The 27,384-nt window shown below is 43.7% G+C and overlaps 1 protein-coding gene across 1 annotated transcript; it reads left to right on the plus strand.

Moving 5' to 3' along the window:
- The first annotated feature begins 14,995 nt into the window (after nucleotides 1-14,995).
- LOC127302827 (probable cytokinin riboside 5'-monophosphate phosphoribohydrolase LOGL9) lies at nucleotides 14,996-16,664 on the plus strand. Its single transcript, XM_051333468.2, has 6 exons — nucleotides 14,996-15,291; nucleotides 15,402-15,499; nucleotides 15,699-15,729; nucleotides 15,818-15,988; nucleotides 16,075-16,218; nucleotides 16,319-16,664. Exons 1-6 carry the CDS (start codon nucleotides 15,106-15,108, stop codon nucleotides 16,421-16,423), a joined length of 735 nt encoding a protein of 244 aa, XP_051189428.1. The 5' UTR covers nucleotides 14,996-15,105; the 3' UTR covers nucleotides 16,424-16,664.
- Nucleotides 16,665-27,384: the final 10,720 nt, after the last annotated feature.

The following is a 27,384-nucleotide window of genomic DNA, read 5'->3' on the forward strand; positions in this document are numbered from 1 at the left end:
AAGCTTCGTGGAATTCTAAGATGCTGGGCGTTGATTTCGTCCAATTCCGAGAATATTTCCTTACTAGGATTTCTGAAACCAAAAACAGCAGAAAACAGGAACTGGCACTTCAGCATCTCGTCAATAGGTTAGTTCCGGAAAACGCATCAAAACGATATAAAGTGTGAACAAAACATGTAGTTATTGTCATAAAACAAGCATGGAACATAAGAAATTATAGATACGTTTGAGACGTATCAAGCATCCCCAAGCTTAGTTCCTACTCGCCCTCGAGTAGGTAAATGATAACAAGGATAATTTCTGAAGTGACATGCTACCAACATAATCTTGATCATACTATTGTAAAGCATATGAGATGAATGCAGTGATTCAAAGCAATGATGAAGACAATGAGTAAACAACTGAATCATATAGCAAAGACTTTTCATGAATAATACTTTCAAGACAACCATCAATAAGTCTTGCATAAGAGTTACTCATAAAGCAATAAATTCTTAGTAAAGGCATTGAAGCAACACAAAGGAAGATATAAGTTTCAGCGGTTGCTTTCAACTTCAACATATATATCTCATGGATAATTGTCAACACAAAGTAATATAACAAGTGCAATAAGTAAACATGTAAGAATCAATGCACACAGTTGACACAAGTGTTTGCTTCTAAGATAGAAAGAAGTAGGTAAACTGACTCAACAAAAATTAGAAGATTGACCCTTCGCAGAGGGAAGCATGGATTACTATATTTGTGCTAGAGCTTTTCATTTTGAAAACAAGAAACAATTTTGTCAACGGTAGTAATAAAGCATATGTGTTATGTATAAGATATCTTATAAGTTGCAAGCCTCATGCATAGATTACCAATAGTGCTTGCACCTTGTCCTAATTAGCTTGGATTAACATGGATTATCATTGCATAGCATATGTTTCAACCAAGTGTCACAAAGGGGTACCTCTATGCCGCCTGTACAAAGGTCTAAGGAGAAAGCTCGCATTGGATTTCTCGCTTTTGATTATTCTCAACTTAGACATCCATACCGGGACAACATAGACAACAGATAATGGACTCCTCTTTAATGCATAAGCATTCAACAACAATTAATATTCTCATAAGAGATTGAGGATTAGTTGTCCAAACTGAAACTTCCACCATGAATCATGGCTTTAGTTAGCGGCCCAATGTTCTTCTCTAACAATATGCACACTCAAACCATTTGATCATGAAAATCGCCCTTACTTCAGACAAGACGAACATGCATAGCAACTCACATGATATTCAACAAAGGTAAAAGTTGATGGCGTCCCCAGAAACATGGTTACCGCTCAACAAGCAACTTATTAAGAGATAAGACACATAAGTACATATTCTTCACCACAATAGTTTTTAAGGCTACTTTCCCATGAGCTATATATTGTAAAGACAAGGAATAGAATTTTTAAAGGTGGCACTCAAGTAATTTACTTTGGAATGGCAGAGAAATACCATGTGGTAGGTAGGTATGGTGGACACAAATGGCATAGTATTTGGCTCAAGGATTTGGATGCACGAGAAGAATTCCCTCTCAATACAAGGCTAGGCTAGCAAGGTTGTTTGAAGCAGACTCAAGTATAAAACGGTGCAGCAAAGCTCACATATGAACATATTGTAGGTATTATAAGACTTTACATTGTCTCCTTGTTGCTCAAACACCTTAACCAGAAAATATCTAGACTCAGAGAAACTAATCATGCAAACCAAATTTTAACAAGCTCTATGTAGTTCTTCATTAATAGGTGCAAAGCACATGATGCAAGAGCTTAAACATGATCTATATGAGCACAACAATTGCCAAGTATCAAATTATTCAAGACATTATACCAATTACCACATAAAGCATTTTCCGTTTCCAACCATATAGCAATTAACGAAGCGGTTTTCAACTCCGCCATGAACATTAAAGATAGAACTAAGAACACCAGTGTTCATATGAAAAAGCGGAGCGTGTCTCTCTCCCAAACAAAGAATGCTAGGATCCGATCTTATTCAAACAAAACGAAAATAAAAACAAACAGACGCTCCAAGTAATGTACATAATTAAGATGTGACCGAATAAAAATATAGTTTCAAGAGAAGAAACCTGATAAGTTGTCGATGAAGAAGGGGATGCCTTGGGCATCCCCAAGCTTAGACGCTTGGGTCTTCTTGAAATATGCAGGGATGAACCACGGGGGCATCCCCAAGCTTTGACTTTTCACTCTTCTTGATCATAGTATATCATCCTCCTCTCTTGACCCTTGAAAACTTCCTCCACACCAAACTCAAAACAAACTCATTAGAGGGTTAGTGCATAATCAAAATTCACATGTTCAGAGGTGACACAATCATTCTTAACACTTCTGGACATTGCACAAAGCTACTGGAAGTTAATGGAACAAAGAAATCCATCCAACACAGCAAAAGAGGCAATGCGAAATAAAAGGCAGAATCTGTCAAAACAGAACAGTCCGTAAAGACGAATTTTTTAGAGGCACTGGACTTGCTCAGATGAAAATGCCCAAATTGAATGAAAGTTGCGTACACATCTGAGGATCACGCACGTAAATTGGCAGATTTTTCTGAGTTACCTACAGAGAACCCTTCCCAAATTCGTGACAGACAGAAATCTGTTTCTGCGCAGTAATCCAAATCTAGTATCAACCTTGCTATCAAAGACTTTACTTGGCACAACAATGCAATAAAATAAGATAAGGAGAGGTTGCTACAGTAGTAACAACTTCCAAGACTCAAATATAAAACAAAAGTACTGTAGCAAAATAAAAACATGGGTTATCTCCCAAGAAGTGTTTTCTTTATAGCCATTAAGATGGGCTCAGTAATTTCAATGATGCACTCTCAAGAAATAGTAGTTGAAGAAAAAGAGAGCATCAAGAAGCAAATTCCAAACACATTTAAGCCTAACCCACTTTCTATGAAAAGGAATCTTGTACACAAATAAATTCATGAAGAACAAAGTGACAAGCATAGGAAGGCAATACAAGCGCAACTTCAAGATTCCCAACACAAAGAGGGGAAACTTAATATTATTAAGATGCATATAACCATGTTTCCCTCTCTCATAATAACTTTCAGTAGCATCATGAACAAATTCAACAATATAACTATCACATACAACATTCTTGTCATGAGCCATGTGCATAAAATTATTACTCTCCACATAAGCATAATCAATTTTATTAGTTGTAGTGGGAGAAAATTCAACAAAGTAGCTATCATTATTATTCTCATCATCAAATGTAGGAGGCATATTGTAATCATAATTAAACTTATCCTCCATAGTAGGCGGCACCAAAAGACCACTATCATTATAATCATCATAAATAGGAGGCATATCATAATCAACATAAACTTTCTCCTCAATACCCGGAGGACTAAAGAGATCATTTTCATCAAAACCGACCTCCCCAAGCTTAAATTCTTCCATAGCATTAGCAACAATGGTGTTCAAAGCATTCATACTAATAACATTCCCATTAGCATGCATAAGTTCCATGGGTTTTTTAATTTTCTCTTCAAACACATCATGTCCTAATTCAAGATAAAGTTCATAAAGATCTCTCATTTTGTTGTTGTCTTCCATTAAGCCTTACTAGTGTAAAACAAGAGACAAAAAGATGCAATTGTAGGATCTAAAGGAAATAGCTTCGAGCACACACACAATGGCAACAGAAAACTACTTAGTTACCTGGGACCGGAGTATGAGTGCCTTTTACCTTTCCTCCCCGGCAACGGCGCCAGAAAAGTGTTTGATGTCTACGGGTGCTTCTATTCTTGTAGACAGTGTTGGGCCTCCAAGAGCAAAGGTTTGTAGAACAGCAGCAAGTTTCTCTTAAGTGGATCACCCAAGGTTTATCGAACTCAGGGAGGAAGAGGTCAAAGATATCCCTCTCAAGCAACCCTGCAATCACGATACAAGAAGTCTCTTGTGTCCCCAACACACCTAATACACTTGTCAGATGTATAGGTGCACTAGTTCGGTGAAGAGATAGTGAAATACAAGTGGTATGAATGAATATGAGCAGTAGTAATGGCGCCAGAAAAGTGCTTGCTGGCGTGCAGTTGATGGTAGTAATATTGCAGGAAGTAAAGATGCAGTAAAACAGTAAACAAGCGATGATTGCAGTATTTGGAAACAAGGCCTAGGGATCATACTTTCACTAGTGGACACTCTCAACATTGATCACATAAATAAATAAGTTCTCTTCCTTTGTGCTACATATACTCTTGTTTGATAATGAACACCATTCGTTGTGTAGGGCTACAAGAACACCTCAATGCCGGAGTTAACAAGCTCCACAACATTCGGCATTCATATTTAAGTAACCTTTAGAGCATAATAGATCTTTGCAATTTAAACCGAGTACTAACATAGCATACACAATGTCACCTTTACACTATGAAGGGGGAATAAATCACATCAATACTATCATAGTAATAATTAACTCCATAACCTACAAGAGATTATGATCATAACCTATGCCAAGTACTACACGATGCACACACTGTCACCATTACACCGTGAAGGAGGAATAGACTACTTTAATAACATCACAAGAGTAGCACATAGACTAATAGTGATACAAAACTCATATGAATCTCAATCATGTAAGGCAGCTCATGAGATCATTGTATTGAAGTACATAGGAGAGAGATTAACCACATAGCTACCGGTACAGCCCTTAGCCTCGATGGAGAACTACTCCCTCCTCATGGGAGACAACAGCGTTGATGAAGATGGCGGTGGTGTCGATGGAGGAGCCTTCCGGGGGCACTTCCCCGTCCCGGCGGCGTGCCGGAACAGAGACTCCTGTCCCCCAGATCTTGGCTTCGCGATGGCGGCGGCTCTGGAAGGTTTCTCGTACCGTAGCTTTTCCGTATCGAAGATTTAGGTCAGGGACCTTTATATAGGCGAAGAGGCGGAGTCGGAGGAGGTACGGAGGCTCCACATAGTAGGGGGGCGCGGCCAGGGCCTGGGCCGCGCCGGCCACATGTGTGGGCCCCCCAGGGCTCTCCTCTGGTGGCTCTCGGTTGTTCTGGAAGCTTCGTGGAATTCTAAGATGCTGGGCGTTGATTTCGTCCAATTCCGAGAATATTTCCTTACTAGGATTTCTGAAACCAAAAACAGCAGAAAACAGGAAGTGGCACTTCGGCATCTCGTCAATAGGTTAGTTCCGGAAAACGCATCAAAACGATATAAAGTGTGAACAAAACATGTAGGTATTGTCATAAAACAAGCATGGAACATAAGAAATTATAGATACGTTTGAGACGTATCATCAATCATCTTGTTATATTATTGATAAAAGTGGGTTTTAAAGTTTTAATCCCATTATTTTTGAGCTTGATAAAAATTATGTGATTGTAGATCATGAAAAGCATGTTGTATGTGATAGTTATATTGTTGAGTTTGTTCATGATGCTACTGGAAAATATTATGAGAGAGGAAAATATGGTTGTAGAAATTTTCATGGTACTAAAACACCTCTCTACATGCTGAAAATTTTGAAGTTACTCGTGTTTTATCTTCCTATGCTTGTCACTTTTTTCTTCATGAATTTATTTGTGTACAAGATTCCTATGCATATGAAGTGGGTTAGGCTTAAATGTATTTTGAATTTGCTTCTTGATGCTCCTTTTGCTTCATTTTCTATTTTCATGTGAGCATCATTAAAATCTTCTGCGCCTAGCTGAAAGGCGTTAAAGAAAAGCGCTTATGGGAGACAACCCATTATTTTATTTCTGCAATTTTTGTTTTATATTTGAGTCAAGGTGCTTGTTACTACTGTAGCAATACCTTTGTATCTTTATTTTTTGCATTGTTGTGCCAAGTAAAGTCTCTAATAGGAAGTTGATATTAGATTTGGATTTCTGCGCAGTGACAGATTTTTATCTGTTACGAATTTGAGTTGATCTCTCTGTAGGAAACTCGTAAAATTCTGAAAAAAATCATGTGTGATCCTCAGATATGTACGCAACTTTCATTTGTTTTGAGCTTTCTGATTTGAGCAACGGAAGTACCTCGAACAAATTCATGTTTACTGGTTGTTCTGTTTTGACAGATTGTGTCTCTGTTTTTTGCATTGTCTCTTGTGGACTTTAAGTAAGGCTTTCTAGACGTGGAGAGCTGTAGCTAATGTTTTATTGAGTTCTTGCAATGTGTCACTACAGAACTAAAGTGGATTAAAGTTTTTTGAGTACTAACCCCTCTAATGAAATTTATGAGAAGTTTGGTGTGGCAGAAGTTTTCAAGGGTCAAGAGAGAAGGGTGATATAATGTAATCAAGAAGAGTGAAGAGCCTAAGCTTGGGGATGCCCCCGTGGTTCACCCAAGCATATTTCAAGAAGACTCAAGCGTCTAAGCTTGGGGATGCCCAAGACATCCCCATCTTCATCAACTTATCAGGTCATCTCTAGTGAAACTATATTTTAATTCTTCCACATCATATGTGCTTTACTTGGAGCGTCTGTCTGCTTTTATTTTTGTTTGTGTTTGAATAAATTCGGATCCTAGCAATCCTTGTGTGGGAGAGAGACACGCTCCGTTTTTTCATATGAACACTTGTGTTCTTCATTTTACTTTAATATTCATGGAGGAAGCTGAAGCCGCAGCACTTATTGATATTTGGTTGGAAACAGAAAATGCTTCATATTGTCTTGAATAATTTGATACTTGGCAATTGTTTTGAGCTCTCAAGTAGATCATGTTTAAGCTCTTGCATCATGTAGTTTAAACCTATTAGTGGAGAACTACCGTAGAGCTTGTTGAAATTTGGTTTGCGTGATTGATCTCTCTAAGGTGTAGATATTTTCTGGTAAAAGTGTTTGAGCAACAAGGAAGACAGTGTAGAGTCTTATAATGCTTGCAATATCTTCTTATGTAAGTTTTGCTGTACCGGTTCATTCTTGTGTTTGCTTCAAACAACCTTGCTAGCCAAAGCCTTGTACTGAGAGGGAATGCTTCTCGTGCATCCAAAACCTTGAGCCAAAACCTATGCCATTTGTGTCCACCATATCTACCTACTATATGGTATTTTTCTGCCATTCCAAGTAAACACTTCATGTGCTACCTTTAAACAATTCAAAAGCTATTATCTCTTATTTGTGTCAATGTTTTATAGCTCAGGAGGAAGTATGTGGTGTTTATCTTTCAACCTTGTCATTTACTTCTGACAGACTTTCACCAATGGACTAGTGGCATATACATCCGCTTATCCAGTAATTTTGCAAAAAGAGCTGGCAACGGGGTGCCCAGCCCCAATTAATTAACTTTCATTAATAATTCTCTTCACATGTTTTGCCCTGATCTATCAGTAAGCAACTTAATTTTGCAAATAGACACTCCTCCATGGTATGTGAATGTTGGAAGGCACCCGAGGATTCGGTTAGCCATGGCTTGTGTAAGCAAAAGGTTGGGAGGAGTGTCATCAATAATGAAACTAAAATACATGTGTAAACAAAAGAGAAGAGGGATGATCTACCTTGCTGGTAGAGATAACGTCCTTCATGGGAGCCGCTCTTGAAAGTCTGGTTGATAAGGTAGTTAGAGTACCCACTACCATTCGTTGACAACAACAAACACCTCTCAAAACTTTATTTTTATGCTCTCTATATGATTTCAAAACTTAAAAAGCTCTAGCACATGATTTAATCACTGCTTCCCTCTGCGAAGGGCCTTTCTTTTACTTTATGTTGAGTCAGTCTACCTACTTCTTTCTATCTTAGAAGCAAACACTTGTGTCAACTGTGTGCATTGATTCTTACATGCTTACTTATTGCACTTATTATTTTACTTTGTGTTGACAATTATCCATGAGATATGCATGTTGAAAGTTGAAAGCAATTGCTGAAACTTAAATCTTCCTTTGTGTTGCTTCAAAACCTCTTATTAAGAATTTATTGCTTTATGAGTTAACTCTTATGCAAGACTTTTTGATGTTTGTCTTGAAAGTACTATTCATGAAAAGTTTTTGCTATATGTTATCTATTTGTTAGCAAACTATAGATCATTTCCTTGAGTCACTTCATTCATCTCATATGCTTTAAAATAGTATGATCAAGATTATGTTGGTAGCATGTCACTTCAGAAATTATTCTTTTTATCGTTTACCTACTCGAGGGCGAGTAGGAACTAAGCTTGGGGATGCTTGATACGTCCCCAACGTATTTATAATTTCTGATGTTCCATGCTAGTTTTATGACAATACCTACATGTTTTGCTCACACTTTATAATGTTTTTATGCATTTTTCGGGACTAACCTATTAACAAGATGCCGAAGTGCCAGTTCCTGTTTTCTGCTGTTTTTGGTTCCAGAAAAGTTGTTCGGGCAATATTCTCGGAATTCGACGAAACAAAAGCCAAACCTCCTACTTTACCGAGACGGACCCAGAACACCAAAGGAGAGACGGAGAGGGGCCAAGGGGACCCCACACCACCTGGCGGCGCAACCAAGAGGGGGGGCGCGCCCAGCTAAGGGGTGGGCCCCACGGGCACCCCCTCGCGCCGCCCTTTCGACTATATATTCCCTCACGACGGAAAACCCTACAACAACAGATCATAATCCAGAAAGACTCCAGGAGCGCCGCCGCCATCGCGAAACATAGTTTCGGGGGTCAGAAGTTCCTGTTTCGGCACCCTGCCGGGACGGGGATTGACCCCCGGAAGCTTCGCCATCGACGCCACCGCCACCATCATGCTCCGTGAGTAGTTCCCCCATGGACTACGGGTCCTAGCAGTAGCTAGTTGGTACTCTCTCTCCCATGTACTTCAATACAATGATCTCATGAGCTGCCTTACATGATTGAGATCCATCTGATGTAATCGGTGTTGTGTTTGTTGGGATCCGATGAATTGTTACATTATGATTAGTCTATCTATATAAGTTTGTGAAGTTATTGTTGCTGCAACCTTGTTGTGTTTAATGCTTGTCACTAGTGCACTAGTGGCATGATCTTAGATTTAAGCTCTATAATTATTGCTTAGATTGTATCTACAAGTTGTTTGCACATGTCTATGTCCGGAACCCGAGGCCCCAGAGTGACAAAGAATCGGGATAACTGGAGGGGAAGGCTTAGATATGAGGATCACATGTTTTCACCAAGTGTTAATGCTTTGCTCCGGTGCTCTATTAAAAGGAGTACCTTAATTACCAGTAGATTCCCTTAAGGCCCGGCTGCCACCGGCTGGTAGGACAAAAGATGTTATGCAAGTTTCTCATTGCGAGCACGTATGACTATATATGGAAAACATGCCTACGTATAATTAATAGACTGGATGTTCTGTCTTAATGCTATTTCAATCCTATCAATTGCCCAACTGTAATTTATTCACCCAACACTTGTCACTTGTTATTGGAGAGTTACCACTAGTGTAGATAGCTGGGAACTCCGGTCCATCTTTCATCATCAAATACTCACTTGGTCCTATATGCCATTAGTAGTAGTATCAACTATTTTCTGGTGCCATTGCCTCTGTGTTACTGTTACTGCTGCTGTGTTACTGTTACTATTGCTCTAATATTACTGCTGCTTTCACATCACCCCTGTTACTAGTGCTTTTCCAGGTGCAGCTGAATTGACAACTCAGTTGTTAAGGCTTATAAGTATTCTTTGTCTCCCCTTGTGTCGAATCAATAAATTTGGGTTTTACTTCCCTCGAAGACTGTTGTGATCCCCTATACTTGTGGGTTATCACGTGCATGCATTGTATCCCTTGTTTGACTATCCTGAAATATTACTAAGATCAGGACAGTCATGGATGGTTACGAAAAGCAACGCTCGTAGATTAAATTCCTCTTGTTTGTGCTCATCCCACACACGTACACCTGGTTTGGCCCACAGCTGTAAAAGTTCATCAACTTAATGGCCTTAGGTACACATCAATGTTGTTGCGGGGTTGCTTCAGACCTTGGATGATCACTGGCATCATAATGAACTTCTGCTTCATGCACAACCAAGGAGGAAGGTTGTAGATACATAGAGTTGCATGCCAGGTGCTGTGACTGCAGCTTTGCTCTCCAAAAGGATTCATGACATCTGTACTTAGACCAAACCATAAGGTCCTTGCGTCATTTGCAAAGTCCGGGAACTCTCTCTCGATTTTTCTCCACTGCCGACCATTAGTGGGGTGCCTCAACATCTCGTCTTTCATACGGTCTTCCATGTGCCATCGCAACAACTTGGCATGCTCTTTGTTTCTGAACAGACGTTTCAACCGTGGTATTATAGGAGCATACAACATCACCTTTGCAGGAATCCTCTTTCTACATGGCTCACCCTCAGTATCACCAGGGTCATCTTTTCTGATCTTATACCATAATGCAGTGCATACCGGGCATTTATCCATATTCTCGTACTCCTCACCGCGGTAGAGGATGCAATCATTAGGGCATGCATGTATCTTCTGCATGTCAAATCCTAGAGGGCAGACAAGTTTCTTTGTTTTGTACGTGCTGGCGGGCAATTCGTTCTTTCTTGGAAGCATCTTCTTCATTATTAGCAGAAACTTTTCAAATGCCGAGTCAGCCACACCGCTCTCGGCCTTCTACTTCAGCAATTCTAGTGTGCTGCCTAGCTTCTTCTGGCCATCTTCGCAAGTTGGGTACAACAATTTGCTATCGTCATCTGCTCGAACTGCAACCGCTCCTTTTCTATATCGCAGCTTCGTTGTGCATCAGAAATGACTCGACCAAAATCATCAGCGGGCTCATCTGTTCATGTTCTTCACCCTGACATTATTCTTCATTGTCTTCCATTGCCGTATCAGCGTACTCAAGGAACATAGATCGGTAGTCATCATCGTTCTCTTCTTCATCACCATCTTCCATCACAACCCCTCTTTCTCCGTGCTTCGTCCAAACATTATAGCCAGACATGAAACTGGAATGAAGCAGGTGGCTCTGAATGACTCTTGAGGAAGTGTGATCCTTCTCATTCTGACAATCAACACATGAGCAATACATAAAGCCATCACCATGCTTGTTCGCCTCGGTCGCATCACGAAAAGAATGCATGCCTTTTCTCTAAGCGGGTGTGTGTCGGTCACCGTACATCCATGGATGGCTCATCTACATCAAACAACTGTATATCAAACACAATCATGATCCTAAAATTAATACGGCGCGGTCCAAACGAGAAAATAGTTTTGCTAACCTTGTAGGACAAGTGGAAATTAAGAGGAGGAAGTTTAAGTGTGGCTCGGGCACCTCATATCATGCTTGTCTTCTGTGAACTCGACTGGCGTCGCTCTGACACACATTTCAACAAACACCTCTAGTGCATACTAGTAAAAAAGACAAGCACAAAGCCACACTCCTCCACCAGGAAAAAAACAAGAGAGTGGGGAGGGGACTGCCATATATATAGGGCTCGACCATTTGTCCCGGTTTGAGATACAAACCGGGACTAAAGGGACCAGAACAAATGGGTCCTAACAAACCGGGGCCAATGGGTGACGTACGCTTGAGCGTTTTCGGGGCGACGTGGCCAGGTCTTGGGTCCCGGCTCAAGACATGGCCGGGACTAAAGGTGGCTGACCACAGGACTGTTTTCTCCTAGAGTCCACAGTTCAAAAAACCAAATCCATCGTCTACATTTTTTACTTGGAATGGAAACAGATGCACATCTTTTCCTACACTAGTATTTGACTATGGAGGGGGTACACAGGACCCTTTCGGTGCAAATGCTACAACTGGGAGCTATCACAGGCGGAGGTCTTTTACAGTAGGGACGATCGATATGAACCGTCCGTCTAAGCCTATCCAAGGGTTCAGATTTCGGTCATGGAAATCGGTTGAGAAGGCTCAAGTGACCGTTTGTGTCTAGGATGTCCCTGGCCAGCGGGCTGACACATTATTTAAGGAGTATCAAGCTCTTTTAATGCCGATTACTGGTTCACGCGAAAGGGCAGTAGGTTCCTGCGGGAGTTCGAGCGTTTGGTGCGTTCGGTCGACGTTTCGCTAGTTCCTGCTTTACCGTGACTATATAATGTCCATACTAGCGACGGCAATGGCAAACCCTATCTACATGCCATGGCCGACCATGAAAGAAATTGGAGGCGCATCACTGCCATGGCTTGCGCACACTATCGGAAGATCCGGAGAGAGCGCATCTCGACGCACTCATTGCATTCGAGTTGGAGCAGACCGCAGCCTACGCCCGCGAGGACGAGCTCTACGGGCCCTACCGGAAGGGCATGGGGGAGGTGGCGGAGGCGGTGGGGCGCTTGGTCGTCGCGTTGGAGGGCGAGCGGGCATCTCTCGAGGAGCTCCAACGGTGTCGTGCCACCAGGGCAGGCCGACAGCCACGCGACAGCGAGTAACCTCGGCCATATTAGACCATGCGACGACGAGTAGGTATGGCCGTCGTAGTTTAGGTTAACTCGTCTAACCATCTCTATAATCAATATTAACAAGCATGGATACTAGCCAGATTGACATACGAGCTGACCTTACAACATCCTCGCGCAGACGCATTCTTGACGCGAATTTAGGCTGTGTTTGCGTCCCGTGAACAGGCCGATCATTTTGCGTCAAATCGTTAGGCTGTGATGGAGGCCTATTTTTCAACTAGGCGGAGGCCGAGCACACGTGATATTTGGAGGGGCTGTGCTCTCCCCTAACCCCTCCCGTGGCGCTCCTCCCCAGGGCGCCGTCGGGGGGCCGATCTCCCTCCTCCCGCCACCCCTCCCTCCGTTTCTCTCCCTCCACCGCTGCCGTCGGCGCTGGCCACGGTGGCGGCAGGCCCCAGCGCCAAAGTGCCCGGGGGGTTGTTGGAGGCGGCGACCGGCGGTGGCGGCTGGGGCGGCGACCACCGGCTTCGGCGTGCTCCGCGTCTACGGCGGCGTCCTTGGATGTGCGGCGGCGGCTCCTCTTCCACGGCCTCCGGTGATGGATGGTGGTGGAGGCTGTTGGATCTTGTGCCCGCCGAGATCCATCATCGGCTTCTGCTGGCGGCGCGAGGAAGGGGGCAGCGATGTGCGGGGCGAGGATGGTGTGGTTGCGGCTTCCGCCGTCCACCGAATTCTCCTTCGTCATCGTTGGTCAGCGGATGGCGGCGTGGGGGCCTATTCGTCTGCTTCGGGTTTGAAGGTGGTGGTCCTAGGGTTTTTATTCTGCGAAGATGAAGACCTACCGGATGCTGATCCTTTTCATCAAGCCGGAGTGTTGAGTTCCGGAAGGCTCCGCCAGCGAATGCATCAGCGCATCTTTTGCCTGTAGTTTGCTGGATCGGGTGGTATTCGGTCGCGCGCACCCATGCTTTTATTCCGACCGTTTGGTTCTGGAGGGAGCGGCCGAAACTCTTTTTCTGTGTTGACATCAAGTGACTATGGATCTATGATGAAAGTCGGAAAAAGAGAATTTCATGAAGGCCGGATGGGAGGACTAGCTAAGGGAGGTTCAAGTCTCCGCGCTATTGAGGGACTTGCTTGGTGTTCCGGGCTTTACAGCAGCGGTATGAAAGTGGGGGCGACAACACATGTGAAGTTCAGAGTCCTACCTTTCAGGATGAAAACCCAAGGTCTGGCCTTAACTGGGTGTGCCTGGCAATGACCTTGTTGGAGGCATTGTTTTGAGAGCGGGGACTATCTTTAGAGTGAAAACCTAAGATCTTTGATCGGACGACGACGGTGTTAGAGCATTGTTCCCTTCTTGAAGGCGTCGTTTCTGGAGAGTCTGTATTTCAGGCGTTGTCTTGGTGGGGGATGTATTGCTGTTGTTAATTAGGCCCGAGATACTGTAGCGGGACTTTTGTTTCTTAGTTTTGTTTTCTATTTTTTAGTTGTGTGCATCCGTAGTGTCATTAGGGTGATGCGTTGTTGCAGAGGCTGGGTGTAATGGGTATCTTTTGATATTAATATATTCTCTTTATCGAAAAAAAAATCAACTCCCATGCGCACCAACGATACAACCGAATTTTAAGTCTCCTATCTAATTAATCCCACTCTCTGCTGCTAAATACATCCAACTAAACGTGCTGGCAAAGCACAACCGAAACATACGATTTACTTCCATACAGCGATTGTACCCTGCCCCAAATAAGCTTGCGGATAGACAAGTCAATACTACTCTCTCCTAACACTAGTAAAATGTACCGTAAAAAGCCTCCACAGGCGAAGGGGATGCCACCACAACATTTGCTATCTAGCAGGTCCGAAGGTTCAACATGAGTGGAACTGACCGGAGTTGCTTGGCGGAAGCCTGCAGACGCATATGGTTAATTACAACAGTAGTGAAAGTGTTGGAGGAAGAATCGTTCACACGGGCTCCACATTGCATCTCCTATCTGTGCGCCCACCGATCCATGTTAACGTTGATGTTTTCTACTTCCTTGCGCTGGCGTTCTGCCATCGGCCATCGCCCTTTCTCTAGCAGTCGTCTCGGTTATGGGGAGAGTTTCCTCCCGGCGGTGCTCCTCCTCCAGCTTCTTCTCTTCATTGTGACGGCGCTCCTCCAAACGACGCCGGCCTTTCTCGATCCTGTGCCTTTCTTCTTCTCGCCTAGATTCATCCTCACGTCTACGCTCGTCTTCCCATCGCCGTTCATCCTCCCACCTTCTGGAGGTAGCTTTTGCATTACCGTACGTCCTGTCCTAACTACAAGTTGGCTACACACTTGGCCTCTGTCGCTCGCCGGCTGGATCTCGACTGGTCAGTGGTCACAAGTTTAAGTGTCAATGCATTCAAGTCACTGATGCTATACTGCAGTAGCACCAGAAAGCTAACTAGCTAGACTCCCTGATTGGACGGGCGGCCGACAGGGCTAACATTTTGGACGATCAAAGAGTTAAACTGCGGTAACAAATCAGTAAATGGTCGGTAAAAGAAACTCCATCATTTCTCTCAAAAGAAAAAAAGAAACTCCACTATAGACTATAGCTAGTGCCATTCATGACGAACTCCTGTTCTCTTTCCCTGGATATATACCGACCCGCTGCTTTACATGCCCCGGCACCCTCCAAGTTGAAGCTTCCTTAGTATATTCCTTGGCCGCCCCACCACACAAACAGTCCTCACACGAGCGCGCACGGCACCACGCGCTATATCGTCGCCAAGCCCTAGCTAGCAGCAGGGAGGCATGCAGAGCGGCGGTGGTGCGACGATGGAGGACACAGCGGCGGCTGCCAAGGGAGGTGGCGAGGGCGGCGTGGAGGTGGAGGTGGAGGAGGGTCCTCGGTTCCGGCGGGTGTGCGTGTTCTGCGGGAGCAGCTCCGGGAAGCGGAGCAGCTACCGGGACGCCGCCGTCGAGCTCGGCAAGGAGCTGGTAAGTCGCGTGCATGCATACTACTGCTACTGGATCTTGTTGCATGAGTTAATTTGTTGGTTCGTTAGTTAATCTGGTGTGCTGGTATCTCTTGTGTGCGTGCGCTTCAGGTAGCTCGTAAGATGGATCTGGTGTACGGAGGGGGCAGCCTGGGCCTCATGGGGGAGGTCTCCGAGGCCGTCCACAACGCCGGCGGCCATGTCATCGGGTCCGTACACCGTACACATAGCATACATCTTGCATGCATTATTGTCAATCGTTCGTATCCACCGCCTTTTATCTCCTCACTGTAGCGACCTTTTTTGTTGACAATGATATCTCTCCAACTAGTAGAAAGGAAGTATCCAATCCAAGTTGCTAGCTCTCACGGGTGCTGCTTTGTGTCTATTCTTTTAATCTGCATGCAGCGTCATACCCACCACTCTCATGGGCAAGGAGGTAAGCACAAGATTGTTCGACACATCCAGCCCATTCATGGACTAGTAAGCTAGCTAAGCTAACTCATGCATGTATGTCGATGGAACAGATCACGGGGGAGACGGTGGGGGAGGTGGTGGCGGTGTCGGGGATGCACCAGCGCAAGGCGGAGATGGCGCGCAACGCCGACGCCTTCATCGCGCTCCCTGGCGGCTACGGCACCCTCGACGAGCTGCTGGAGGTCATCGCCTGGGCGCAGCTCGGCATCCACACCAAACCTGTTAAGTTCTCATCAGCTGCAGTTCGACATTCTTCGTCAGCGCACTGGCTTTCGCGCGCTAATGGAGACTGAACGTACGGATGCAGGTGGGTCTTCTGAACGTGGAGGGGTACTACGACTTCCTGCTGGCCTTCATCGACAAGGCGGTGGACGACGGCTTCATCAGGCCTGCCCAGCGCCACATCTTCGTCAGCGCGCCCCACGCCAGGGACCTCGTCCACAAGCTTGAGGTGATCACTCATGCATGCATGATATGTTGATCATCTTCTTCCTCGATCTAATGCCTCGCGCGCGCGCATGACTTGCTAATTTTGCAATCCAATTTTGCAGGAGTACGCGGCGGTAGAGGAGGATGACCCGGCGACGCCGAAGCTGCGGTGGGAGATGGAGCAGGTCGGCTACAGCAAGACGCTCCTCGCCGAGGTCGCTCTTTGAGCCACTCGATCTACCCTTACTGCATTGCTGGCCCGATAGTGGTTTATTTAGTGACACGTGAAGATTAGTACGAATGGAGAATATTCCTCTGCCTACATGCACACGCACGCTTTTTTCTGTTTAATTAGTTCCTCAACTATTTAATTAAGTTGGTTTTACTTGACCTCTCTTGGCAGACGCCTGACGGAGTAGTGTAACCGTCTAGTAGTGTGTGTTTCTAGTTTGAGGTGTGCTCGGATTATCTGCCGAACGAACATGCAAGTCAAATCCCCTATGCACTCATATATTTATCTCGTGTCTAATTTCTTAATCTATACTACCTAATAATAAAAGCAAAAGGGTTTCATCTTTAGTCGTTCGTTCAACTTAAAACCGCCCGAAAAATGGTATAAATTACCCACCACTGCCACTGTAAATAAAAAGCGATTCATGTTTGTTTTTTGTTGCCCCTGTTTTTTATGCCAAATTACAAGCAATGCTACCTATAAGTTAGAAAACGACTAGTTGAATACCCGTGCGTTGCTACGGTTCTCTTTTTTCTCACAATGTATGAATACAATTGTTGTAAAAGTTCACGTGTAATAAAAAACCAAAAGATATTTTAAAAAGATCATAACATTCTAACCCGTCTAAATTATATTTGATATCATTTGAATATGAAATAAGTACACAAACTAACTATTTTATAGTATTAAAAAATGCCCTCCTCCGTGCTCTTTACATTATGTAGTACAATGTATGGAATATTTTTTTGTGCTTCATTTTTTATGGTACTTGAGCAAGTGTACCGAAAAATTCTTCCCGAGCTCGATAACATTCTACACAACAATAATTATCATTAGCATGTATAATTTTCATGAAAAAATAATACCCACTGCCAACCACTTCTTTACCATTCCATGATAGCATAATATATAAACTAAAATGACCAGACACATTTTTGTAGATAAATCTCTCGTTATTATCTTTATTATTGAAGAAAGTAAAACATATAGGCTCTATTTTGGAGATCAATCAGAAATTGTGCTCCTCAACATTGTAGAAAATATTTCCATCAGACCGGTAGTCAAGAAAAGTTAAAGGATCTTCGATGTTCAGAAGAAGATATTGTTACAATAATTCTATACTTAAATATACAACAATCTACAACATTGTGCAGACCTGAATTCATAACATTTGTAGTCACATATATGAGAGAGAACATGAGTAAACTGAATCTGAGCACAGATTATACCGACATCTCTAAAATTAATTCTAATAATCAACAAGAGAATATTTCAGCAAGGAAATAAAAAATTGACAACAGCAGATGCATTGCCAACTATACATAGACATCTGCTATAGTTAACTCCAATTGACTCAAGTTTAGAAGTGGTAAGAATCAAAGATACATCTCCTATGTCCATGCAATCGTTGCATCCATGGTTGCTTCTGTGTGAATGTGCTTTCCAATCTCGTGCTCCCTATATCACAAATATACGTTTTAGAAAGCTAATTTAGCATTCCAAAACATCTTATATTAGTGAACAGAGGAAATACCTTTTTTAGAGGATAAATATCTTATCCTACCAATTCTCATATTTTCTTTAATTTGCCTAGACCTTCCACACTTTTGTACAAAATAGCAGGTAAATTAGGCACGGGTATGCGAAACTGATAATAGACAACTTGATTCGTATTTTGGCAGCTAAATACATCTAATTGTAATCTGCACCAATCTATCACTTTGAAATACCCCAAAAAAAATCATGCAGCATATCCCCTGATCAAGAACGCCATCCAGAACATCTTCCCATGTAACCAAAAATTAATATGATCATATATACAGGATCCAATTAAGACCAAAGAAGTACAATGCTAAAAATTCACCAATCCCCATCCATGAACCACTCCGATTGCAATCCTCGTCCACGAAAACCGTACAGGCCATCTCCTAAATTAACGTAGCCGGCTCTCAGCTTACGCTTCCCCTTGGACAGCGCGGCCGCGTCGAGGGGGAACCAGACTTGCGGAGGCACACTGCTTGACTGGCCATCCCGCCGCTGCTAGGGATGTTGCCTCGGTGGCCTCGACGCTGGATCGACAGTGACTTAGGGAGGTGGCGGCGATCGCATATGGATGGGACCCATGGCTCTCTGGTGGGGTGTCGCACATATATGTACTGCATGTGCGTGACTCGTGAGGTGAGCCGCACGGATCGACCCAAATAGATGCGCGCGATGGAACACGCCTTTTTTAGGTAAGTAGAAATTTGTATTAATTCGGACTTAATACTTTTTTTAGGAATCATTCGAACTTAATTAATAGCCTCGGTTAAGAACGAAAATTTAGACGCTGGCTTTGGTTCACTACAGGAAAATCTGGCATTGCCGTGTGCCAAATGAACACGGCAAAGAGGCCCCGGAACACGGCAAAGACTTTGCTGTGTGTTAGCACACGGCAAAATATACACGGCATACATCCCTACGGCAAAGTGCTCTTTGCCGTGCTCCTTCAACATGTACACGGCAAAGACCTTTACCGTGTGTTTTCCACGCTTCACGGAAATGAAAAGTAACTTGACGTGCCGAGATGGAGCTGACGGCGCTCAAACTTTGTCGTGTACCAAAGAACGACTCACGGCAAAGAAACAAATGTTTGCCGTGTGTCCTCTAGGTTGGAGCACGGCAAAGAAACAAACGTTTGCCGTGGGTTCTGCAGTTTGGAGCACGGCAAATCTCCAATTGTTTGCCGTGCGTCCTCCCAGTTTAGTACACGGCAAAGCCTGAATACTTTGCCATGTGCTGTTGCCCATGCGCACGGCAAAGTCCTGCCCGGGTCGCCCAGAACTTGACACCTGTCCACTTTGCCGTGTATAGGCACACGGCAAAGACCATTTTCCATCTTTGCCGTTCCTGTACACACGGCAAAGGCCCATCTTTTTTTCCATTTTTTGCTTAAAAATATTTCTCTTTGATCCATATATTTCAAATACAAATAAACAGTAGTAACCCAATACACAAGCTCCATAATATGCATATAGTCCATAACATACATATAATCCATAGTCCATAACACAAAATCCTTCACAACATATAATTTATAACACAAGTACGGAAGCAACATAATACAAGTCCATAGAAACATAGAGTCGAAACATATAGTTTCTAACACAAGTTCGGAAGCAATATAATACAAGCCCATGGAAACATGTACTTCATAACACAAAACCGGAAGCAACATAATACAAGTCGATAGAAACATAGAGACCATCAACGGAAGCTCCACATGTAGACCACAACGGCGAAGATAAGCGTCCTTCATGCATATCCTACACGTTTGCAAGCAATATGGTAAGTTCAAGCAAATACAAAAAAAAAAGATAAAATGAACAAGATATATGGTCAAGTTCCAAAATGCACATGAGAGTAATTAAAGTGGCTCACATGAGACCAGAACATTCTACAAGTGGATCACGTGAGAGTAATTCAAAATCGAAAGTTCAATCTCTATGTCTACATTTTTACAAGTAACGAAGCAAAATGGTCATGTTCAACCGCTATGTCTAAATTTTCACAAGTACTATGAAGCAATATGGACAAGTTCAAATTCTATGTATAAATTGGCAAGCAACAAGGACAAGTAAATTCGATGGCATGCAATTGTACAAGTGACTCCCACGAGAGTAAATTTGGATTACAAGTTCTAGTCTTGTGTCTAACTGCGGACGGTGATGACACGTGGCTGGGCTCTTTGCCGTGCCCGTTTTTTTGCCGTGTGTTTATTTCTTGCTTTGCCGTGTTCACTACTTTGCCGTGCGTTTATTTCTTTTTTTGCCGTGTTATTTTTCTTCGCCGTGTGTTTTCTTTGCATTTTTCCGTGTACTTTTTTTTTTGCCGTATGTCTAGTTTCTCGGAACACGGCAAAGTGCTTGTTTGCCGTGTTCCGCGTGGTTTGGCACACGGCAAAGAGTCGAAGACACGGCAATGCCAGATTTTCCCGTAGTGGTTTCTCTCACAATCAACGCATGTCTTGGTCTGTGATCTTTGGCATTTTGGTAACTCAGCCCAATTTAGAAAGCGTTTATGATAATTGGGAGGTATTTGGCAGGTTATTATTATTTTACATCTTTTTGACAGGTAACCAACGCTAGTGAGATGTTTAGGAGAGCAGATCCAATGGACGGCCAGATATTGAGCGGAGATTTTGATGTAGGATCGTATGGTTTATATGCGCCTGATCTTTGACATCAAACATTTTTGACGACGTACCAACTCGAATATAATAGTAAAGAAGATTCGCCAGATTTCATCTATTGACGGCAGTTACATAACCGGACGTACATGAAACACAAGGCAGCCGCCAGTTTTCCTTTGGTTAATTGGATCGTATCCTGATGGAATACTCCTCCGTATCACACACGTACAAGTACTCGATCAAAATCCCCTACTTATATACTTGCACTACAGGAATGGTGCGATACGAGGAGGACCTTTTATACGCCGATGGCCCAAAGTCGGGACCGTCGGCGTACAGCCCGGCCAGGCTAGCCTGCCAGTTTGACCCTCGGCGTAGCGTTTCTGTCGGCGTAGCGAGGTCTACACCGAGGGCCGCCCTCGGTGTATCTTTGGTCCTAGGCGTAGACAGGGCTACGCCGAGAGCCACCCTCGGTGTAGGACATTTTTCAAATTTGTCTACTTTTGTAAAAATCATAACTAATTCATATGATGTCAGAAAAATGCGTATAAGGTATCAAAATATTCAGAAAAACATCCTCTATCCGTTTATGTCAAAATCATGCATATTTGAATAATGTAAAGTATCATGTTAACATAGTAACAATTCAAACACTTTCTTATATGTCCTCGGGTTCCTGTTTTGTCCATATGGCAATTTAAACGAAGTCGAAAAATTCCGCGGAGCCGCATGGCGTCATTGACGAGGGATCACCTCGCCAATGCCTACGTGTTGTATACTTGGGTTTCGGGAGAGAGCGGCGATAGAGATTCTGGGAGCGAGATTAGGCACACGATGTACCCAGCTTCGGATCCCCTCGGTGGAAGATCCCTACGTGCTGCTAGCAATCTAGTATATAATCATAAGTATATGTTTACAGGGGGTCGCCCGTAGGCGTAGCTATGTTGTCTATCTGTTGTCCCCCTCTATATGGGTGCCCTGGCTGGCTTTATATATGCAACCAGCATAGGGTTTTACAAGAGTCCTAGTTTACTACTTCTTCGGGTTGCCTTCTTGAGCCTTCTCTATATTGGGCCGAGCCAGATATACTAATAATGGGTACCCGAAGGGTATGCCCATGACAGTCATTTTATGTTTCCTAGTAACCACTCCAAAAGTCAGAATAAGAGTACCGCAATTATTTTGAAAAACCCTTCACAAACAGGGCTATCAAGTCCGGAGTTCTATGACTCTTAGGGGAAATGAGTAGGAAACGGCCCGTGACACCGCATAGTTTATCGGAACGATGCCATATTTGCCACGTGTGGGGTCCCTGGGATGGGAAGCAAGGCCCCGGGAGCGGATTCCCAATCCGACCCATGGTCGATGGTTTTTTTCATTTTCGGGGTGCCAAAACGGGTTTTTTTGTGAAGCAGCTACATGGGGCGCATTTTAGTATTGCGCGAGACCTCCGCGTAGTGGTAGGACACCGCCTTCGTACCACATATCACATGTCATATGTGCGCGCTAGCTATCTGGGAATCCATGCGGTTTCCTGCGGTGTTCCGCCGAATTCGTTGGAAACTGACTGGATTTAAACTAGGGGTACACTTTCCGTCGCTCAATAAATTCCGAGAAAAATGTTTTTAGGTCTAAGACACATCACTTTATGTGCTAATTTTTTTTCCGTTTAGCGCGATGGTGTACGGGTGCACCAGCGCGCCCAGTACAGCCATACCGCATCTCCGTGGGGGCCGATTTTAGCCAAATGACAATTTAAACGAAGTCAGAAAATCCCGCGGAGCCACATGACGTCATTTTATGTGTCCTAGTAATCACTACAAAAGTCGGAATTAGGATACGGCAATTATTTTAGAAAATCCTTCACAAACCGGGCTATCAAGTCCGGAGTTCTATGACTTTTAGGAAAAATGAGTAGGAAACATCATGTGACATCGCATAGTTTGTCGGAACGAGGTCATATTTGACACGTGTGTGGTCCCTGGGATGGGAAGCAAGGAACCGGGAGCGGATTTCCAATCCGACCCATGGGCGATGGTTTTTTCATTTTCGGGGTGTCAAAACGGGGTTTTTTTTTGTGAAGCAGCTACATGGGGCGTATTTTAATATTGCGCGAGACCTCCGCGTAGTGGTAGGACACCGCCTCATATCACATGCCATATGTGCATGCTAGGTATCTGAGAATCCCTACGGCTTCCTGCGGTGTCCCGCCGAATCCGCTGAAAACTGACAGGATTAGAACTAGGGGTACACTTTCCGTTGCTCAATAAATTCCGGGAAAAATGTTTTTAGGTCTGAGACACATCACTTTATGTGCTAATTTTTTTCTGTTTAGCGCGCCCGGTACGGCCATACCGCATCTCCGTGGGGCCCCGTTTTGGCCAAATGGCAATTTAAATGAAGTCGGAAAATCCCACAGAGCCAAATGGTGTCATTTTATGTGTTCTAGTAACCACTCCAAAAGTAAGAATTACGATACAACAATTATTTTGGAAAACCTTTTACAAACAGGACTATCATGTCCGGAGTTCTATGACTTTTAGGGCAAATGAGTAGGAAACGGTCTGTGGCACCGCATAGTTTGTCGGAACGAGGCCATATTTGGCACGTGTAAGGTCCCTGGGATGGGAAGCAAGGCCTCGGGAGCGAGTTTCCAATCCGACCCATGGGCGATGATTTTTTCATTTTCGAGGTGTCAAAACGGGTTTTTCTTTGAAGCAGCTACATGGGGAGCATTTTAGTATTGCGCTAGACTTCCACGTAGTGGTAGGACACGGACTCTGCACCACATATCATATGCCATATATGCGCGCTAGGTATCTGGAAATCTCTGCGGCTTCCTGCGGTGTCCCGCCGAATCCGCTGAAAACTGACCGGATTTGAACTAGGGGTACACTTTCCGTCGCCCAATAAGTTTCGCGAAAAAATGTTTTTAGGTCTAAAACACATCACTTTATATGCTAATTTTTTCCGTTTAGCGTGTTGGCGAACGGTGCACCAGCACGCCCTGTACGGCCATTTCGCATCTGCCGAGGGGACCGTTTTGGCCAGATAGCAAACTGGACGTCATATTTGGATTCCTCTAATTTTTAGGTTCAAATGATGATATCGATGATATATTTAGATTCCTCTCATTTTTCTGATCGATTTAGACATATTATTTGTGGAATTTCGCTTTTCCGATTTAAAGATATTAATTATTCCATATTAAATAGAAAAAATACCAAAAAATGAAATTATTTTATTGTTATTTGAATTCAATATTATTATTACTTATATATTCATTGTTGTTTACTTAAGTAATTGCTTGGAATTCAAAAATAAAGAGGTGTGACATCACGGTCCAAGGGTTAATAGAGTTGATATGCTATTATTATCAGCAAGGTGTCAATTCTTTAATGGAAACTCATTCGAATGGAACCAAAAAGTTAAGCGTGCTGAGGCTGGAGCAGTGTGAGGATGGGTGACCGACTGAGAATTTTAACCATGATTATAATTTGACCTAAGATTAAGTGTACTTAGAGTTAAAAGTGTCTTGGGTGAAAGATAAACAAGAAAAAAAAGGAAAAAATGGTGTAAAATAAATTAAAATTTGTAAAACTTAAAACTATATGCCGAGGGTTTTTCCGTCGTCATAGCCAAAAATGATTATTATTTTGGAATTTTTTTTTGGAAATTTTTTTTTTGAAAATGGAAATTTGAATTTTTAAAATTTGTATGCCGACGATTTTGCCATCGGCGTAGCATCCTACGCCGAGGGCCGGGCTACGCCGACGGCAATAATGACTCTGCCGAGGGAGGTAGTCGCCAAGGAGATATGCTGAGGGCGGCCCTCGGCGTAGCCTATGCCAACGGCCAAAACAGGCTACGCCGAGGGTTCCCGGCCCTCTGCATATCGGCCCATTCATGTAGTGACGCGCCCTGGCCTGGGCAATCTATCTAGCCACGCCTCAATGGCTTCCCGGTCTATTGCAGGCTCGTTGAGGATCGACGTATTCAACTTCCATGCTGGGTTCAGCGATACAAATCGGCGGTTATGCGAAGACGCCAGGCACGCTTCCAGTACCCCTACCGTCGGAGTTCAGCACGGAGTAGCAGTTCTGTGGAGACGCCATTGCACGCCCCGGTTCCCCTTTGTCGGAAGGTTCCGGCGCGCCTTGTTCAGAACTTCTCCCGACCGGGCGTCCCATATCCCGTGCACGTGAACTCTACACGCCATAGCTGGACTGTAACAACAAGGGGGTCTGGTTGAGTGGTTCTAGAGGCCTCTGCAATCTCCATGCTGCACGCTCGCCGACGTCACCAGCCCGGACTAAGCCGCCGTCCCTCCACCGCCATGAATCTTCAGTGCTTACTGTTGCCAATTTCCCAATCATCTTGGAGATATTTTAGTGCAAGTTCTTTTTTGGATACCTAAAGAGTTGCAATGATGGTGGCGGCCATCCTTAGGCCGGTCCGGAGCCTGTACATATTGTAGGATTACGTTCATCATGAATAGAACAATCATGAAGAATTGGGACTACCGTTGATGATGGTGATGGAGTGTCAATACGAATGATTTGGTGGAGTACTTGATATTTTTTGGTGGAGTTCTTGATATTATTGTTTCTCCCGGTGCAACGTACGGGCACTTTTGCTAGTATCTCTTACACATAATTGTAACTCACACACGCGGAGGACACACAAACGTGTTGCAATATGTGCCATACTGCCATGTGCAAACAAATTAAGGCACCGAGTAAGGACACCTTCAGTAGCTCTGTGTGAGACCACCCAAGGTTCGCACCTCCCTCTATGCCGATGGCGCCACCATCTAACCATCTTTGTGATCACAAATGAGAATGACATTAACTCCTTAGCATCTATCTTGGCAAATTTTTAAAATGTCACCTGCCTTGTAATATGTTGTGCAAAAAGTCAAGAAGACCCCATTCATTGTGATGACCTTGTAGATATCCTTCGAGCCTTCCTGGCAACACAAGTCAATTTCCCTATGAAATATCTTGTTCTTGCTTTGTTGGTCACACCTCACACGACTCGACAGAATCCATTTTCAGCCTTTCGAAGACAAAGTGGCCACCAAACTTATTCCTTGGCTTGGGAAGCCTGTCACTATGGCCGGCTGATCAACTTTTGTGAAGGTGGTTCTCACAAGCATTGGCATCTACGATATCATAGTGCTCGATGTTCCCATGGAAGTGCTCATGAAGATTGGTAGCATTAGGTGTGCCTTCGTTTTGGGCGGCTTGTGACAAAATAACCGGAGGAAAATGCAAAGTTTATTTTGAATGTGTGTGCAAGCCTAAAGACCACGATATTGCTTTGACATGGATGGAGCGATGACCATAATCTTGGATAAGGCTTGGAAACAAATGTACACCTCGCGAGCACGAGATTTTTCCGGTAGCCACTAAAGTTACCGTTGGGATGGGAAGAAAGCCCTCTTTTGGGAGAAAACATGGCTAAATGGCATGGAACCAAAAGAAATTATTGCACCTCTCACATTTGAGCTTTCCAATAAGAAGAAGTGCACAGTTGCGAAATCCTTGGAAAACGACTTTTTGGTCTCTCGAATAACCACATTTAATGGTCTTTCTATCCACTAGTAGAAAACCTCTCATCCATCTAAGCCATTGGTACCGGTTCCCTTACGAACCGGTACCAATGGGGTCATCTATACCGGTTGATTGGCTCTGGCGGGCGAGGAGATTTAATACCGGTTCGTTAGGAGCTTTCGTACCGGTTCGTGTTAGGAACCGGTACGAAAGGTCTTCGGCCAAAATTAAAACGCGTGGTGGGGCCCGGGCTGGACCTTTGGTACCGGTTCGTAACACGAACCGGTACCAAAGGGTACCCAGCCATATCAAAATCGCCCAGATCGTCCCGAGCCCCCTGCTGGCTCTCATTTTTCTCTTCTTCCTCACACTCTAAATTTTTCTCCACCTCTTACACTTCAATAATCTTTATTTTTCTCCACCATTTTAACAAGATTAACGGCATACATCTATCCAAGGGTTAGCAATATCATCCTTCCTTCCGGCGTTCCTAATTTAGCTCAGTTCTTTGGTAGTTTTAACTCGTACTATTTTTGTAGTGCAATCAAGGTGTTCGATGAAATGCCTAAGTCAGTGATTTTATTTTTTTATATGCAATTTGAGCTGAAATTATGGTATGTTTTGTAGGTTTTAATTAGTATCATCCCCGTCCTCACCGCCGTCGATCGCTAGCGTCGTCCCCTAGCCGGCACGGTACCACCTCGGTGAGCCCCTCTTCTTTTTTATAAAAAACAATTAGTTTTATGTGATGAACTTGAATATTAATTAAGTTGGTCACTCATATATCCATGATGTTGTGTACTTAATGATTTTTGATATACATATAAAATGCAGATGAGTCGACAATGGATGTACGGTGACCGGTGCCATCCCGAGTTCATTGCGGCATGCATTATTTTCTCAACGTGGCTGAGGCAAACAGGCGGTCGAATGGTTTCATGTATTGTCCATGTAGTTCTGTAAGAATATGAAGGATTACTCTACCTCGAAGACCCTTCACGTCCACCTGCTGGAGAATGGTTTCATGCCCAGCTATAATTGTTGGACCAAGCACGGAGAAAGAGGGGTTATATTGGAAGACAACGAAGAAGAAGAGGATAGTGACAACTATCCCAGCTTATTCATGAAGACGGTGGTAGTAGTATGGGTTAAGACGAAGCTGAAGAAGAGCTCATTTTCGATGAGCCGATTTTTGATGACCCGGATGACGATTTGGGTCGGGCCATTCTT

This window comes from Lolium perenne, chromosome 5 (genome assembly GCF_019359855.2).
Source record: "Lolium perenne isolate Kyuss_39 chromosome 5, Kyuss_2.0, whole genome shotgun sequence".
NCBI classification, from domain to species: domain Eukaryota; kingdom Viridiplantae; phylum Streptophyta; class Magnoliopsida; order Poales; family Poaceae; genus Lolium; species Lolium perenne.